Here is a 17442-nt window from a genome sequence, read left to right as displayed (position 1 = left end):
GAGAATGCAGTGAAAATTAAAAAAACATGCCAGATTTACTGATTTTGTTAATCTTGCCCCTAGAAAAAGTGATCAAAATTTTACATGTTCCCAAAAATTAGATAAATGAAGACTAGAGTTCATCCCGCAAAATACAAGGCCTTCTAGTGGTCTGACAATGGGAAAATAAAATTAGTACGGCTGAATGTGGCGACACAACACAAACCTTGAAGAAAAAAAAAGGTTTTAAATGTACAAAAATAGCAAAACATAAAACAACTGTATAAACTTGGTATCGCCGGAATCGCTCTGACTCAGAGAATAATGTTATCACACTATTTATTCTGCACGCTGAACGCCTAAAAATGAAATCCAAAAACAAATGGCAGAATTTCTTTTTTTTTCCCCAATCTCCCTACAAATTTTTCACAAAAGTTATGCAATACACTATATATACCGAAAAATGATACCATTAAAAAAAACAACTTGTCCCAGAAAAAACAAGCCCTCATATGGCCGTGTCAATGGAAAAATGAAAACATTATGGCTCTTGGAACGTGACTGGAAAATTAGTTGAAATTAAATGATTGGCCCATTTAAAGAACCTGCCCTGGCGGGTCTTACAGGGTGGTAAGAAACCCGGCACTGAAGGGGTTAAAGCACCCTGACTGTAAGTATCACAAAGCCCCAAGGTCCTTAGAAGTAACTGCATGGAGGGAGAGATGTTATATGAGAAAGTGAACCTGCCATGTCAGAGCCATCCCTTTAATACTGCTGGCCTGGCACCATCCATAGACACTTAGTGACAAATATGGACCATCCAAAAAACAAATTTGTGACCATGTAAGGTGAGATGGTAAGAGTGCAGCTTCCCCTTACATCACCTGTGGTCTGAACCATCATGGTACATGCCACCAGCAGCAGCCAATAGAATCGCAGGATTTGGATTCAAACCGCAAAGGAAAACGTCAGTTGGTGCCAGTCAGCGATTGCTCTTTATAGAGAATAGACCGGCTCCCTTTACTCTTATAGCGATTTGCAAAACTTGTGTTTTCGATTGAGACGCGGATTATCATCAGCAAGAAGGAGGATTTATCATCAGCAAGAAGGAGGATTTATCATCACCAAGAAGGAGGATTTACCACCAACCGACAGCCAAGAAAGATAAGAGGTCAAAATGTGACAAATGTTATCACTGCTTTATGTATTTGTAGTAGTGAGAGTTTGTCCACCTGTGTTAGGGCTCCCACCCACTAGCGTTTTTTTTCACTGCGAAATTCGCACGTTTTTTTTTTCTACAGGGGGTCTATGGGACTTGTATTGTTAAAATTTTGCGCAATCGCGATTTTAGCTTTACAACTCCCATAGCCCAAAGACCCCTGCAGAAAAAAAAAAACGCTGCAAATTTCGCAGTAAAAAAACGCTAGTGGGTGGGAGCCCTTAGTGGGAAACTGTAAATGATCCATATGATTAACCAGAAGATGGGGGAACTAAAATGTATAAATATGGGCAGTTTTAGGGGATTATGAATAATAATAGAGATTTGGGGCTGAATGATAAATATGAAGGTATTTAGGTAATAATGAATAAATATGTAGGTTTTTATATAGTTCTGAGTCAATCTGAAGATATTTGGGTGACTGCATGAATATAGCTGTGAAGTTTATTATGGTGGTCAGTTATTATACAGGGAGGGACAGGACATATACTAATGCAATGGCAGGGCCTATAGGGACCCACACTGCAGTTATGGTGGACATGTAGGGGCAGATTTAGGAAACTGTCTAGAAGAAAGACTGTCTTAGTTGCCCCTAGCAACCAATCACAGAGCAGCTTTCATTGTGTATTCTGCTATGGTAAGATGGAAGCTGATCTTTGGTTGGTTGCTAGGGGCAACTAAGACAGATTTTTTTTCAGACAGTTTCATAAATCTGCCCTTTTATCTCTGAATAGTTGGTGCTAACAGAATAATTTATTTTCATTTCCGCTGTTAAGGATTATGGACGCCATCATCAAGTTCCTGCGATACCTGTTTGGGAGAGACGACGTGGGATCCAGGTAAGCTAGGAAGTTTATTACAGTGTCAGGGCAGCAGACGGCAGAGGGCCAGTGCCTATTTTTAATTTTTTAGTTTTTTTTGGGGGGGGGGGGGGGGGGGGCACTCCAAGAGCAGAAAAATGTATTTCTGTGTTTTTCATTTTTTCCCACTCCCTCCCTTTGAAGTGTTTGTCCTTACAGAATATTCCCGTTCCTCTTCCCCCGGTAAGGATTAGGGACGCCATACAAGAGTCAGCATGATAGAATAGACACTAATTCATCGTTATTTCAGTTTTAGCCCCGTAATGATCCCCATGTAGTGAAATGTATAATACCTTTAGTGTAAGTTAGGGCGCCTTTCCACTTCCGTCTTTTTAGCGCTGCGTTAACGCTGCATTTTTTTTATGTGAATCTCAATGGGACTTTTTTAATGTTAAAAATGCATGAAAATCACAAAGTACAAACTTGCGGTTTTTGTGCGATGCGTTTTTAACATAAAAAAATCCCATTGACATTCGTATTAAAAAAAACACAGCGATATCGCAGCATTAAAAAAACGTGGAAAGGCCGCCTTACTGGGCAGAGGAATGGGGATTCAGTATCATATAGTGTCGGCCTCTAGTATGATAAATGTATATAAATCTTCAGGAGGAGCCGCAGCCCTACATCTTCATGATAATATTTCCTCCTCTTTCAGCTTCCCAGGAAGAGGAGAAGACAGCGGCCGGACGAGGAAGAGAGAGCGCAGTCCGTGCGACGAAGAGGTTCAAGAGCGCCCACAGAAGAGGAGGAAGGAGGACCGTTCCCTACAGCAGGAGGAGATGGCCGTATTCTTCAGAGTGCTTGGTAAAACACATTACTCCTTCCAATGCTTCTAGTGTTGGATAAGGTCTACAGAACACCATCATATACAGTAGTGCCTTGACATACCAGTTTAATCCGTTCCAGGACGAAGCTCTTAAGCCTAAAAACATGTATGTCAAAGCACTTTTCCCCATTGAAATGATTTGAAGCGCCATTAATGGGTTCCACATTGATGGCATTCCAATTCATTTCAATGGGGAAACTAACTACAAGTAAAAACAAATCAATACATACCTACCGCCGGCAATCCGCAATGGTCTGCGGCGCTGCTGCAGGCTGACGCGTCCTCTTCCACGCCAACAGAGCATTGCTTTCTGGATGTGGGGCTTCAATCCCCTTTCTCCAGCAAGCTAATGCTTTGATTGGTTAACTCAGCACTGCATCAGCCTATGAAATCTGGCGCTGTGTTAACCAATCACAGCCATTCAATGACATCATTATCTTGTAAATCAAGAACAGGTATTCAAACGAGAGGCATTCGGGATATTAACATTAAATACCAGATTTCCAAAGGGCTTAAATTATGAATCAGATCTCCTGTATATTTATTGAATATAGGGGGAATATAGAGAGAAAGGAAGGGAAATATATATATATATATATATATATATATATATATATATATATTTTTTTTACTATTAGCTTTTATATATTCTTTTCCATATTGTGATAATTTTATTTTTCAGCTATATCATATAGATATTTTATTATGCTGATTTTTCAATGACATGAGATCATATATTCAATCTTATATCTAACCTTTTTATCCTGATTTAATTATTAATTGTTATCATTATGCATTGGTTTCTGATGGTGTTATATAATCATAAATTTATTACAATTTGAGTAACCATTATTACAGCTATTTATATGTATTTCTGTATTTGATATCCCCTTTGTTCCTACCCCCCAGGTGATTTATACTGCACCATATTGTATAACATCTTAGTCATAATACATTGGCGCAGTGAGAGTTATATGTCAGCTGTTTTTCTATGTTTTTTATTGCACATGGTTTTTAAGGAAGTTATGCCTATTGTAAAAGTTAGCTGACCAAGGTCCATTTCGGGCCGAAACGCGTCCTTCAGTTTGGCTCTGACACACATGCACTAAATTAATAAAGGTCTAGATTGTCTCACACAAGCAGCTTTTTTCTATTTTTGAATTTACCTTATGAGTATTAGACATCTTAACCCAAGTTTTCGCTCTTAAATCAGAGCACAAATTTGGGAGAGAGCCTGCTCGCAAGTCAAAAAACTCGCAAGCTGAGGCACTCGCATCCCGAGGTAACACTGCATAGATATATTCTAGAGACAGACAGAAACTGAACAGACCCCATTATATTCAATGAGGTCCATTTGTTGGTTCTTTCATAAAATGGATCCGTTCAGCCAGTGGATTCCATTTTCCCATAATATTGATATTTGTCCTGTCTTCCTAGACGACCCAAACATCCGGACATTTCTTACCTTAGACAGCTGTATGAGGATTTCCGACAAGGTAATATGAGTTTGAGTACGTTTGTTTTCCGTCAATTCTCATTCCTGTTTTATGGTTTGCCCCTGTCCTTTCTGCATCTGCGTGCATGTCTGTCTGCTGCCAGTCACTGCATTCAATACCCCATCGGGGATAGACCTGAGGTTCCAGTGCAGGGCTGCCCTTATAGGGGCGATCGCCTTGCTTGTAGGTAGGGGTCTTCCCATTCCCTTTGCAACCAAGGGTCAGACTCTCATTTCCTGGTAGCAGTCACTCTTACTGCAGGAGTCAGCTGCTAACCACACCAGGACAGGTCTAGGCCAGGCTGGTTGGTTGATCCAATGGGTCCACAATCTGAATCAGTAACACATTTATGGAGGTAGACAGGATACAGAAAGGCTCTTCAATACGAAAAACAGGTGGCACTAAAAAGTTCTAACTGTCCTTCTCATCCCACTAGTATCTCCTGGCGATGGTCTTCGTTTATTTCATCAGAGCCGGACTGCAGACCGAGGAATATCATAAGAACTTCTTTGCAGCTCTGTGAGTTTCTTTTATAACAGTTTTGTGTATACATGCTGATGAAAAGATATAAAATGAATAATGAAATAAGTAGCAGTTCGTCATTTTGTTTAACTTTTTTTTTACTAGATTCTTAGCCAACCAGATGGAAGAGGAAGTCGGCTTTCGTCACGAGATCTACCAGTGGGCCTTCGGATACACCTGGATGAAGAAGAGACAACAAATCCTTCATGATCGCAACCTGTTGCTCCTCCGGATTGGATTCAGAGCTTTGGTGGACCGGGACACCTGTGAGCAGGTTAGTACAAATGATACAAAGCACTTCAGTCTGTGATGAAGGTTCTGCGGTGATAATAATGTTATCCATGTATTGCTTAATTCTAGGTCATGGCAGTAGATCCTCTTCACTGGGCATGGAGAAGAGAGAGGCCCATCCATCACAGCCGCGCCTTTCCCATGTTGAGGAGGAATGTTCAGCAGGTCAACACCTACGGCCCATGGAGCAGCCTTCCACCATGCATGCTTTGTAGGACCATGCATCTCTCACTCCATGCAAGGGGTAAGTTTGAAGATCAAGATGAATGACCACTACGGAGCAGCAAGAAGATCCAGAAGGTGTGTCGGATGAAGACTATCTATATTCTCTTTATAGTCACACAGACCCCGTTTCACGCATTCATGGCACATACTCATATAGGTACATATGCACACACAATCACTGTTCTTGTGTCTTGCACACATCTTATAGTGTTACCCTCCCTTAGTATGCCCGGAGGAAGGGCAGTACAGCAGCCATGGTTTCCCTACAGGTTTCCTCCACTGGGGGTTTTTCCTGTCCTGCGTGTTGCTGTACCCTCTCCGTGAGTGATGGGAGGTAACAACCAGAATATATTTATAATAAATTTCATATTATTTAACTTACTATACTTGTCCGAGTTATTCTTATTGTGTGTGAAAGTAAAATGTCATTTTCCATGTAATAGAGACCAGTGTTAGCAACATGTGTGACTGCATTCCCATGCTGGGAAGCAGTCTGGGGGCTAGTAGGGACTGGTGAGGGCTAGGAAGATCAGTGCCCAGAGTCAGGTGGGTCCAAGTGAGATATAGAGGCCAGAATAGTTCAAGCTCAAAGGTCGGTGCAGCACCTGCTGCACAGGTGAAGGAGGAAGACCGGCCGTGGAGTCCACACTGTGCTGAGTGAGGGATGGCCGCTGATGGGCAGATGGTGTAAAACACCAGCATATGAGAGTAAGGGCCCCTGCAGACCAGTGTTTTTTCCTGTATGTTTTTTTTCATGTAATATCGCTGCGTTTTTTTCAATGCGAATGTCAATGGGACTTTCTAATGTTAAAAACGCATCACAAGTTTGTTTTTGTGATTTTTGTGTGATGCGTTTTTTAACATTAGAAGTCCCACTGACATTCACGTTAAATAAGGCAGCAATATCGCGTGAAAAAAACGTGCAAGAAAAACACAAGTGTGCAGGAGCCCTGAATGTACCTGGAGATACAGCTGGAAGCGTAGTTAACGAATACAGGCGCGAGACAAACCCGATGCAGGGGTAAAAAAAAAACAAACGTATAGTACTTACCCGAATCCCCGCGCTCCGGCGACTTCTTACTTATCTTGGTAATATGACCGCCGGGATCTTCACCCACGGTGTACCGCAGGTCTTCTCCCATGGTGCACCGTGGGCTCTGTGCGTTCCATTGCCGATTCCAGCCTCCTGATTGGCTGGAATCGGCACACGTGACGGGGCGGAGCTACCTCCGGCACGAGCGGCCCCATTCAGAAGGGAGAAGACCGGACTGCGCAAGCGCGTCTAATCGGGCGATTAGACGCTGAAATTAGACGGCTCCATGGAAACGAGGACGCTAGCAACGGAACAGGTAAGTGAATAACTTCTGTATGGCTCATATTTAATGCACGATGTATATTACAAGGTGCATTAATATGGCCATACAGAAGTGTATACCCCCACTTGCTTTCGCGGGACAACCCCTTTAATGTTCATGGTGCAGTATATGATATAAGCAATCAAACAATTGCAAATTCAAGTTTCCTATGGGGATTAAAAAAATGTGAAGTGAAAAATAGTCTGCTTATTATTGTAGAAAAAATAAAGAATATTTAAAGTTAAAACAAAACCTTTTCCAATATTTATAAGTAAGAAAATGTAAAAAAAAATACTATTTGGTATCACTATGTCTGTAAAAGTCTTATCTATAGAAGTAATGCATTATTTATCCGGCACGGTCAACGTCATCAGAAGAAAAAAATACACATTTTTGGTTACCCCCGTCTCCAAGAAATAATGTAACAAAAAGCTTTAAAAAACCAAATGTGTTTATGTGAATAAGCCCTTAGGATTTTTTTTTGAAAGTGGAGAGGAGAAACCAAAAATGAAAAGGAAAAAAAAAGGTTGCATCACTAAGGGGTTAATAATCTCTTTTTAGATTCAGTATCTAAAAGTGTTAATAAATCGGTGGCAACAGTCTTCTCGGTTCCACCATCAAGAGATGGGTCTCAGGATAAAAAACATAAAATTATGGCTGGGGTGAAGACATGGAAGCACAAACGAATGCTTAAGTAGGCATGAACAATGTGTAAACCAAACAGGCTGGGACTTCGCTTTATGTCAGAATAATAGATCAGACAGAATAACAACCAGGGGCGTAACTATAGAGGATGCAGGGGATGCGGTTGCACCCCGGCGCAGGAGCCTAAGGAGGCCCATAAGGCCTCTCTTCTCCATATAGGGAGCCCAGTACTATGAATAAAGCATTAGAGTTGGGGGCCCTATTACAGGTTTTGCATTGGGGCCCAGAAGCTTCAAGTTATGTCTCTATGCAGCATGGTTTAGGTATGGGTATGGCTACAGATACAGATAGAGGGGGGCCCAGCTCATGTTTTGCATCAGGGCCCCTGAGCCTTTAGTTACGCCCAGGATAACAACAATAAGGTCAGCTTCCACAGTCATTACGTCACCTGGTCCATAAGAACACAGTGAAATAATATGTCCTGATACTTAAAAGAAGATGCACTAAGTGTAGTCAATTAGGCCATTATTCTGCTATTTGCAAGCAAAGTAGAAATGTTATCACTCAGCTTTCCTGCAGGACATGTTGCAAATTTCAAAAGCTTGACAATAATGGCTTGAAAGAATAAATCAACATGACTCCATAATCTGGATGTTCCTCGAGGTATGAGGGTCTTTATGTATCATTACTGTGGTGCTCTTTAGGTTTCATAGCACTTGAAAGTTTTTGATTTGACAATACCATTCCACAGTTGTAGAAGTGGGAAGAGTTTTACAATGTTGCCTGTACCTTGGCACACGTAGCCAGAATGTGGGTCCAGGGTGACGCTGCAGCATCGACTCTGGCCTATGTGACTGCGTTGTGACTTCCATACCTTTCCTCTTGGCTTGACATATCCCGAGATGAGTGACGTGAGAAAACCAGCTTTGATTTTGCGATCCTCTGATGGGTGATGCAAATGCTACTGTCACTTCCAACAAGGATGTTACACCACAGACCACCAGGAAAAGCATGGGACAGGGAAACAGGAAACATACCAGAGTAATTGACAAATAGGAGAATCAATCTATCCCTGATCTAAAAATGACTGCATCTGCCTAACAAGCAGAGCACCCGCCCCAAAAAGAGCAACCCCACAACAGGAACCTGAGGCTTCCCTAAAAGATCCTAGATGGAGTAAGGCAGGAAGACAAACCCCAAGAATAGATCAAGAGGGATATATCCAGGAACACACTGGAAACACCTGCTAGGACACACAAGAAAGGAGCAGACCAGAACAAATGGACAGAGAAACAAAAACTGAGCAGATGTATAACAAGAAGTATAACTGCCACCTTCTGCTCCAATGAGTCATTTTAACTAGCCAAACAGTTACTAACTGGCTGACTGGACTGCCAATTACCCCAGCCAACAAATTAAATAATTAGCAGCAAGAAGCTGTTAACTCCTTATTGTACAGCGCCAAATAACATTAAGCATGTGCTGGCTTGGTGAATCACTTGGACCAGGGCTGATGCCATAACACCACCCTGGACCCATGCCCACCCGCCAGGCTCGCTGTGACAGCTACAGTATATGTTCTATGTTAGGTCGCCCAGTATTGTGATGTGAAATGCAGCCTGTCAAGAAGGGTTCTGCTAGCATGTTGGTACTGAGCTGGTTTATGCAAAGGTCAATGCCCATACTATTAGTCCTTCCTCCTATTGAAGGCCTGATAATGGACTTTCCCTATCGATGCGCACACCTAGGATTTTTCTTTCTGAGGCCAGCTTCACTTACGAGTTGTTGCAGATGAACTTTCTGATTTCCTCTCCCAATGTCCCTGATAATGTTGGTTGGCTTTTCTCTGATCAGAGCCAAAGAACCCTCCTCCAACAGTAGCCCAATGCTCAGATCAGCTTTACTCCATTTTGCCTTGCTTGGGTTCATTCTCCATGAACACCCTCATCTCTTAGTGTAAAGCTGTTTACATTGCCACTCTCTGAAATCTCCAGAAACCCTAAGGTTTCTAAGGGCTATCTGCCATTGGCTGAGCGCTCAGCCAATAGCTAAGCAGTAGCTGCTATTGGCTGAGCCCTCAGCCAATCTGCACAGCCCTTTCAGGAGGCGGGGATTTTTAAATCCCCGTCTGCTGAAGGAGCTCAGTAGCAGTGTCGGGGAGTCAGCCGGAGGACGCGGCTGACAGCAGGAGAGGTGAGTAACTTTTTTATTATTTTTTTTAACCACTTTTTTATGATTATCTGGGAAGGGCTTATATTTCAAGCCCTTCTCCGATAATCATTCTGCAGGGCTTGTGGGAAACCACTGCTTTCAATGGGATCGGCAGCAGTGCCGATCCCATTGAAAGCAATGGGATAGCATGCCGCTGACTTCTGCCACAGCTGTGACAGAGGGTTCCTTCATCCCCGCGGGAAGGAAACTCCTGCCACAGCTGTGACAGCTGTCGCAGCTGTGGCAGAAGTCAGCGGCATTCTCCATATCTTTTCAATGGGGTTAGCACTGCTACTGCTGGCCCCATTGAAAAGACTGGCGATGTCGCAGCGATATTGCTGCGATTTTGGGATATCTGCCTGCGTTTGTCTCGCTCTGTGATGCGAGACTTTAACTTTAGAATCGCATCGCAGTGGAGAAAAATTAATTTCTTCCTCATTTCAACAAGCTATCAAAATTATATTTATTCGACTTCTAATGTGTTGTGTGAGCCTATCCACAAACCCCATACTTTTTCAAATTTATCAGGGCATTCTCTGTGTTGATAAATCACCTTTTCATAGGGGATTATATTATCAACTAACCTCACCCAGAATGAGACGGAGGGCGGTCTCGTAGCCGTCCATCCCATAGCTACCGTATTTCTAGCCAAAAATAATACCTCCCTGATGAATATCTTATCGTGATGGGTCCACGCCTCCTCATCCATCAGTCCAAATATTGCTATTTTGGGGTCTAGGACCAGAGGGATCGGCAGAAGCACAGATAGAAAAGTAAATACCTCTTCCCAAAAATTATTTACATAGGAACACTCCCACAATAAGTGCCAAAAATCGGCATTCAATTGGTGGCATCTATGGCAGGATGATGTATTAATTCTACCCGTTTTGCTCAGATGGACCTGTGTAAGGTACACTTGGTATATAATGTATAATTGTATCAGTTTGTTATTAGCTGCCTGTAATACTAGCAGGTGTGATCCCATTGCTTCCTGCCAATCCCCTGTTGTCAGAGTAGGAATTTTAATTTTCCATTTGTTATAAACTGATAATGGGTCGTGGTCCATTCTTGCCGACAGCAAATGTGTGTAGAGTATTGATATCAGTCCCCTAGGCCCCTGTGTAGAAATGAGCGAGCATACTCGCTAAGACAAACTACTTGAGTAAGTAGTGCCTTATTCGAGTGTAGATTCGGCTGCCGGCGGGGGGCGGGAAGCGGTGGGGGAGAGCGGGGAGGAACGGAGGGGAGATCTCTCTTCCCTCCCCCCCCCCCCTGCTCACCACGGCAACTCACCCACGCCGGCAGCCGAATCTTTAGAGACGAGCATGCAAGTACTCGAATAAGGCAATACTCGCTCGAGTAGTTTGCCTTAGCGAGTATGCTCGCTCATTTCTACCGCTGTGTTTTAAGGATTCCCACGGGTGCTCGTTGCTCAAGTCGAACTTTTCGTAATGCTCGAGAGCTTGTTTCGAGTAACGAACCCCATTGAAATCAATGGGCGACTCGAGCATTTTTGTATGGGACCGATGCTTCGCATAGGTGATGACTTGTCAAACACCAGAAAACATCAGAAAGTTATGGAAACACCACAGAAACGGATAGGGAAGGGCAGGGGCAGCATGCATGGCTGCATCTGAGGCTCCCAGATCCCACTATTAAGCCAAAATGGGGGCAAGAGTCTGGCGGTCACCCCCCCAACAATTTACTTGGGACAAACCCTCATTAGCAAGGCACATGCGCTGGCACATCTTAGCTAAGCAACACACTACCTGCAACTAAGGACAATCACTGCCTATGGGTGACACCGCTGCCTCTTCTCCTGGGTTACATGCTGGCATTGCTGTCCAACCCCCCGCACGATCCTGCGCCCACAACGCACACAAAATTTTCCCTGTGAGCGGTAAGATGCCCTCATGCCACACGCTCGCTTCATAGCCACACCACCCTCATGTTGATTTATAAGTGTGTCTGCGATGAGGAGGAACCGGAGACACACACTGCAGAGGGTTGGCAGGGCCAGGCAGCAACTCTCTTTGAAAGTGTGGGTGATAGCCCACAATGCTGTTGAGAATTGATGATAAATTGACGTACGATCATCATTCCAATCCCGTGCCTCCTCCGTGACAAAATTGTCAGGAGCTGCAAACATGGGCATAAAGGGGACTCAGGTGCCAGCACTTCTACACATCTCCACAATGCAGCAATACTCTGTGTGGGAAACACGTGAGCAGGCCAAAGGTCAGGCTCGGTCCCAGCCTCCACCTTGTGTGACCCAAGGTGCCGTGAGTTACATAGCAATGGGAAATCCATATGTCCCAACACTATTAATTCTGTGTAGGTGTCAGATAGCTCAACACCGCAATGGGAAGTCTTTGAGTTCCTTGGGCTTGCCTATGCTGTCGGTGCACAAAGATGGTATTACACAGGAAGAAATCAGAGTGCCCAAACATGGCAAAGTTTCACCCCGCCAAGGACATCGGCCTGGGCCCACATTTCTGCCCTAGTCAATCAGTGTATTTGTGCCAGACAGGTAAAACACCGCGATGGGAAGTCTTTGTGCACCCACACCATAGGCGAGGCCAAGAAACTGAAAGATGGTATTACACATGAGGTAAACAGAGTGCCCAAACATGGCAGAGATTCACCCTGCCAAGTAGCTCGACCCACATTTCTACCCTAGTCAGTCAGTGTATTTGTGCCAGACAGGTAAAACACCGCGATGGAAAGTCTTTGTGCACCCACAGCATAGGCGAGGCCAAGGAACTCAAAGATGGTATTACACATGAGGAAACAGAGTGCCCAAACATGGCAGAGATTCACCCCGCCAAGTACCTCGGCCCACATTTCTACCCTAGTCAGTCAGTGTATTTGTGCCAGACAGGTAAAACACCGCAATGGAAAGTCTTTGCGCACCCACAGCATAGGTGGACCCCAATAATATTTCTGTAGCAATAGTATAGGCAGACCCCTGTAACACTTCTGTAGCAAAAGTATAGGCGAACTCCAGTAACATTTCTGTAGCAAAAGTATAAGCGGACCCCTGCAACATTTCTGTAGCAAGAGTATAGGCCGACCCCAGTAACATTTCTGCAGCAAAAGTATAGGCGGACCCCAGTAACATTTCTGTAGCAAAAGTATAAGCAGACCCCTGTAACATTTCTGTAGCAAGAGTATAGGCGGACCCCAGTAACATTTGTGCAGCAAAAGTATAGGCGAACACTAGTAATATTTCTGTAGCAAAAGTATAGTCGAACACCAGTAACATTTCTGTAGCAAGAGCATAGGCGGACCCCAGTAACATTTCTGTAGCAAGAGTATAGGCGAACCCCAGTACCATTTCTGTAGCAAGAGTATAGGCGGATCCCAGTAATATTTCTGTAGCAAAAGTATAGTCGAACACCAGTAACATTTCTGTAGCAAGAGCATAGGCGGACCCCAGTAACATTTCTGTAGCAAAAATATAGGCGGACCCCAGTAACATTTCTGTAGCAAGAGTATAGGCGAACCCCAGTAACATTTCTGTAGCAAGAGTATAGGCGGATCCCAGTAATATTTCTGTAGCAAAAGTATAGTCGAACACCAGTAACATTTCTGTAGCAAGAGCATAGGCGGACCCCAGTAACATTTCTGTAGCAAGAGTATAGGCGGATCCCAGTAATATTTCTGTAGCAAAAGTATAGTCGAACACCAGTAACATTTCTGTAGCAAGAGCATAGGCGGACCCCAGTAACATTTCTGTAGCAAAAGTATAGGCGGACCCCAGTAACATTTCTGTAGCAACAGTATAGGCGGACCCCTGTAACATTTCTGTAGCAACAGTATTGGCAATGGCCTGAAAAATTAGTGTACCAAGAGTACACATGTACCCGTGAAAAATTGCTGAACACCGAGGGCAGGTGAAACCCACAAACATATTTTGAAGAAGCAGCTCGTTATTGGTTCATTTGTAACAGAGCCGGGAGGCAGACCTCCACAAAAATTGGTTTAAGTTGAACTTTTAAAACTTTAAAAACTGATAAAACTTTTAAACAGAGCATTTTGAGCCGCATAGAAATTGGCAGTTCAGCGTGATGACATGCTGTTTTAGTAGTAGTAGGAGGAGTAATATCCGAGAGGGTTAGACAAAGCTAATTCTCCCCTTTTTTGGGGTAATAGAGGATGGATTTTTCTCCTGTTGCAGCGAAAAGATTCTTTAGGCTCCGCTTCTTTCCAGCGGTGGAGAAGAGAAGTCTGGAGAAATCCAGCCTTTGTTCATCTTTATGAGGGTAAGCATGTCGACGCTGTGAGTTGACAGGCTGGTACGCTTATCCGTCATGATCCCCCAAGCTGCACTAAACACCCTCTCTAACAAGAGGCTAGCGACAGGGCAGGCCAGCACCTCCTGGGCGTACAGCGCAGGTTCATGCTACGTGTGAAGCTTTGACACCCAATAGTTGTATGGAGCAGAGGCATCACGGAGGACGGTGGTACGGTCAGCTATGTACTCCCACACCATTTTTTTACAGTTCTCCCTCTGACTCAGTCTTGACTGTGGAGTGGCGACACAGTCTTGCTGGGGAGTCATAAAACTGGCAAAGGCCTTGGAGAGTATTCCCCTGCCTGCGCTGGACATGCTGCCTGATTCCCACACCTCCCCTGCTAGTTGGCCCTCTGAACTGCATCTTCTACCGCGAGCGCTGTCAGATGGGAACTTTAGCATCACTTTTTCCACCAGGGCCCTGTGGTATTGCATCACTCTCATACTCCTTTCCTCTTCGGGAATGAGAGTGGAAAGGTTCTCCTTATACCGTGGGTCTAGAAGGGTGTACACCCAGTAATCCGTGTTGGCTAGAATGCGTCTAACGCGTGGGTCATGGGAAAGGCAGCCTAACATGAAGTCAGCCATGTGTGCCAGAGTCCCAGTACGCAACACATCGCTGTCCTCACTAGGAGGAGGATGCTCCTCTTCAGCCCATACACGCTGAACAGATGAGACGCAAGCAGCATGGGTACTCTCTGCAGTGTGGCCAGCAGTCTCTTCCACCTCCTCCTCCCCCTCCTTCTCCTCGTCCTCCTCCAAAACCGGCTGAGATATAGACGTGAGGGTGGTCTGTCATCCCCCGTCTCCTCTTCTAACTGCAAAACGTCGGCCTTTATGCTAAGCAGCGAACTTCTCAGTAGGCAAAGCAGCAGGATGGTAACGCTAATGATGGCCGCATCGCTGCTCACCATTTGGGTAGTATCCTCAAAGTTTCTGAGGACCTGGCAGATGTCGGCCATCCATGCCCACTCCTCTGTAAAGAACTGCAGAGGCTGACTACCACTCCGCCGCCCATGTTGCAGCTGGTATTCCACAATTGCTCTACGCTGCTCATATAGCCTGGCCAACATGTGCAGTGTAGAATACCAGCTCATTGGCACATCGCAGAGCAGTCAGTGCTCTGGCAGCTGAAACCGACGTTGCAGTGTCTTGAGGGTGGCAGCATCCGTGGTCGACTTGCGGAAATGTGCGCACATGCAGTGCACCTTGCTGAGCAGGTCAGACAAGTGGGGGTATTTTATAAGAAACCGCTGAACCACCAGATTAAAGACGTGCACCAGGCAGGGCACGTGTGTGAGGCTGCCAAGCTGCAGAGCCACCACCAGGTTACGGCCGTTGTCACACACGACCATGCCCAGTTGGAGGCTCACTGGTGAAAGCCAGAGGTCGGAGGTCGTGTGCCACTTGTCACCTAAGCTGATTAGTTTAAACATGGCTTGCTGACGCTTGCCCACCCCTGTGCTGCCGCGCCACGTGCTACCGACTGCTGGCAACGTGCTCACACTTCGTAATTGAGAGGTGGAGGTGGCGGAGGAGGAGGAGGGGGGGTTTGGAGGAGGAGGCATAATACGCCGCAGATACCAGCACCAAGGTAGGACCCGCTATTCTTGGTGTGGGTAGCATGTGAGCGGTCCCAGGCTCTGACTCGGTCACAGCCTTCACCAAGTTCACCCAATGTGCCGTCATGGAGATATAGTGGTACTTGTCCACGTGTCCGTGGTTAAGTGGACCTTCCCAGTAACTGCATTGTTGAGGGCACGGGTAATGTTGCGGGAGACGTGCTGGTGTAGGGCAGGACGGAACACGGGGAAAAATAGTAGCAACTGGGGACTGAGTAGCATGGGACCGCTGCCGCCATCATGTTTTTGAAAGCCTCTATTTCCACAAGCCTGTACAGCAGCATCTCCAGGCTGATTAATTTGGCAATGTGCACGTTTAAAGCTTGTGCATGCGGGTGGGTGGCGGCATATTTGTGCTTTCGCTCCAATGCTTGTGTTAGCGACAGCTGAACGCTGCGCTGGGAGACATTGCTAGAGGCCGTGGAGGACTGTGGAGGTGAGGGTGTGGGTGCAGGCCGGGAGATGCTTGTGCCTGCGTCCTGGGAGGGGGATTGGATCTGTGGCACAGGTTGTGGCACAGAGGAAGAGGCAGTGGTGTGACCCGGAGGCAGTGAATGGCCTTCGCCCCACCTTGTGGGGTGCTTGGCCATCATATGCCTGCGCATGCTGGTGGTGGTCAGGCTGGTAGTGGTGGCTCCCCGGCTGATCTTGGTGCGGCACAGGTTGCACACCACTGTTCGTCGGTCATCCGCGCTCTCACTAAAAAACAAACACACCTTTGAACATCTAGCCCTCTGCACGGAGGCTTTCCGCAAGGGGGTGCTGTGGGAAACAGTTGAGGGATTCTTTGCTCTGGCTCTGCCTCTCCCCCTTGCCACCGCACTGCCTTTTCCAGCCTGTCCTGCTACTGTATTTGCCTCCCCCTCTGAAGCCCTGTCTTCAGTAGGCTTAGCAAGCCAGGTGGGGTCAGTCACCTCATCGTCCAGCAGCTCTTCCTCCAAATCCTCTGTGCGCTCCTCCCTCGGACTTACAGCCCTTACTACTACCTCACTGAAAGACAACTGTGTCTCATCATCCTCATCCACAAAAAGCTCTTGAGACAGTTGCCTCATCACCCGGACTCTGGGAACTTTCCAAAGGTTGGGCATCGGTCACGACAAACTCCTCAGGTGAGAGAGAAACAGTTTTTTCCCACTCTGGGCAGGGACGTGAGAACAGTTTCTGGGCGTCTGACTGCTCAGAATCTGTCATTTTCTTGGAGTGACGAGGCTGGGAGGAAGGAGGAGCAGCCAGAGGATTCAGAGGTGCAACCCCTAGGCCGAGAGTAGTGGACTGTGTAGAAGACTGGGGGTTTGATACATTGCTGGACGCATTATCTGCCATCCATGACAGGACCTGCTTGCACTGTTCTTCTTGTAATAAATGTCTACCATGCGGACCCGCAAATTGTGATAGGAAGCTGGGGAGTGGAGGCACTTGGCGCTCTCCTAATCCCTCAGCAGCCGGCTGTGATGCACCCCGCCCAGGACCTCGGCCTGCGCCCACACCCTCACTTGGATGCCCGTGGCCACGTCCACGTCCTCGGCCCTTACCCCTACTCCTCATCATGTCAGATTAAGGATAGAGCAGGGCCAAAACAAATTACCCCACTGTATAGCACTGAGAACTGTGGCTGATTTACACAGAGACGTGTAGATATTGAAGGCTCTTTACTGTGAATGTCCCAACTCGATTGTTCAATTCTAAGCGCAAAAGAATTAGTGTCCATATTTTACGTACGGAATGTAATTCTCTCACTTTCCCTTGTCATAGAAACGTGAAATTTGGAACGGGTATTGATTATGTCATAACTGGAACAGCTAATGGGTCCCAACTCGATTGTTTAATTCTAAGCACAAAAGAATTAGCGTCCAAATTTTACGTACGGAATCTAATTCTCTCACTTCCCGGTGTC

The 17442-nt window shown here is 45.7% G+C and overlaps 1 protein-coding gene across 1 annotated transcript in view; it reads left to right on the top strand.

Moving 5' to 3' along the window:
* Positions 1 to 5800, top strand: part of LOC136619895 (speedy protein 1-A-like) — a 29472-nt gene extending 23672 nt beyond the window's left edge. The window contains exons 2-7 of the mRNA XM_066594621.1: positions 1975 to 2037; positions 2714 to 2862; positions 4322 to 4380; positions 4817 to 4899; positions 5008 to 5176; positions 5263 to 5800. Of these exons, the coding sequence (XP_066450718.1) occupies positions 1979 to 2037; positions 2714 to 2862; positions 4322 to 4380; positions 4817 to 4899; positions 5008 to 5176; positions 5263 to 5463 (720 nt within the window). The 5' untranslated portion in view covers positions 1975 to 1978 and the 3' untranslated portion in view covers positions 5464 to 5800. The remainder of the gene's footprint in view (positions 1 to 1974; positions 2038 to 2713; positions 2863 to 4321; positions 4381 to 4816; positions 4900 to 5007; positions 5177 to 5262) is intronic.
* Positions 5801 to 17442: the final 11642 nt, after the last annotated feature.

Source organism: Eleutherodactylus coqui, chromosome 3 (genome assembly GCF_035609145.1).
Source record: "Eleutherodactylus coqui strain aEleCoq1 chromosome 3, aEleCoq1.hap1, whole genome shotgun sequence".
NCBI lineage: Eukaryota > Metazoa > Chordata > Amphibia > Anura > Eleutherodactylidae > Eleutherodactylus > Eleutherodactylus coqui.
This window is presented reverse-complemented; position numbering and strand designations above follow the sequence as displayed.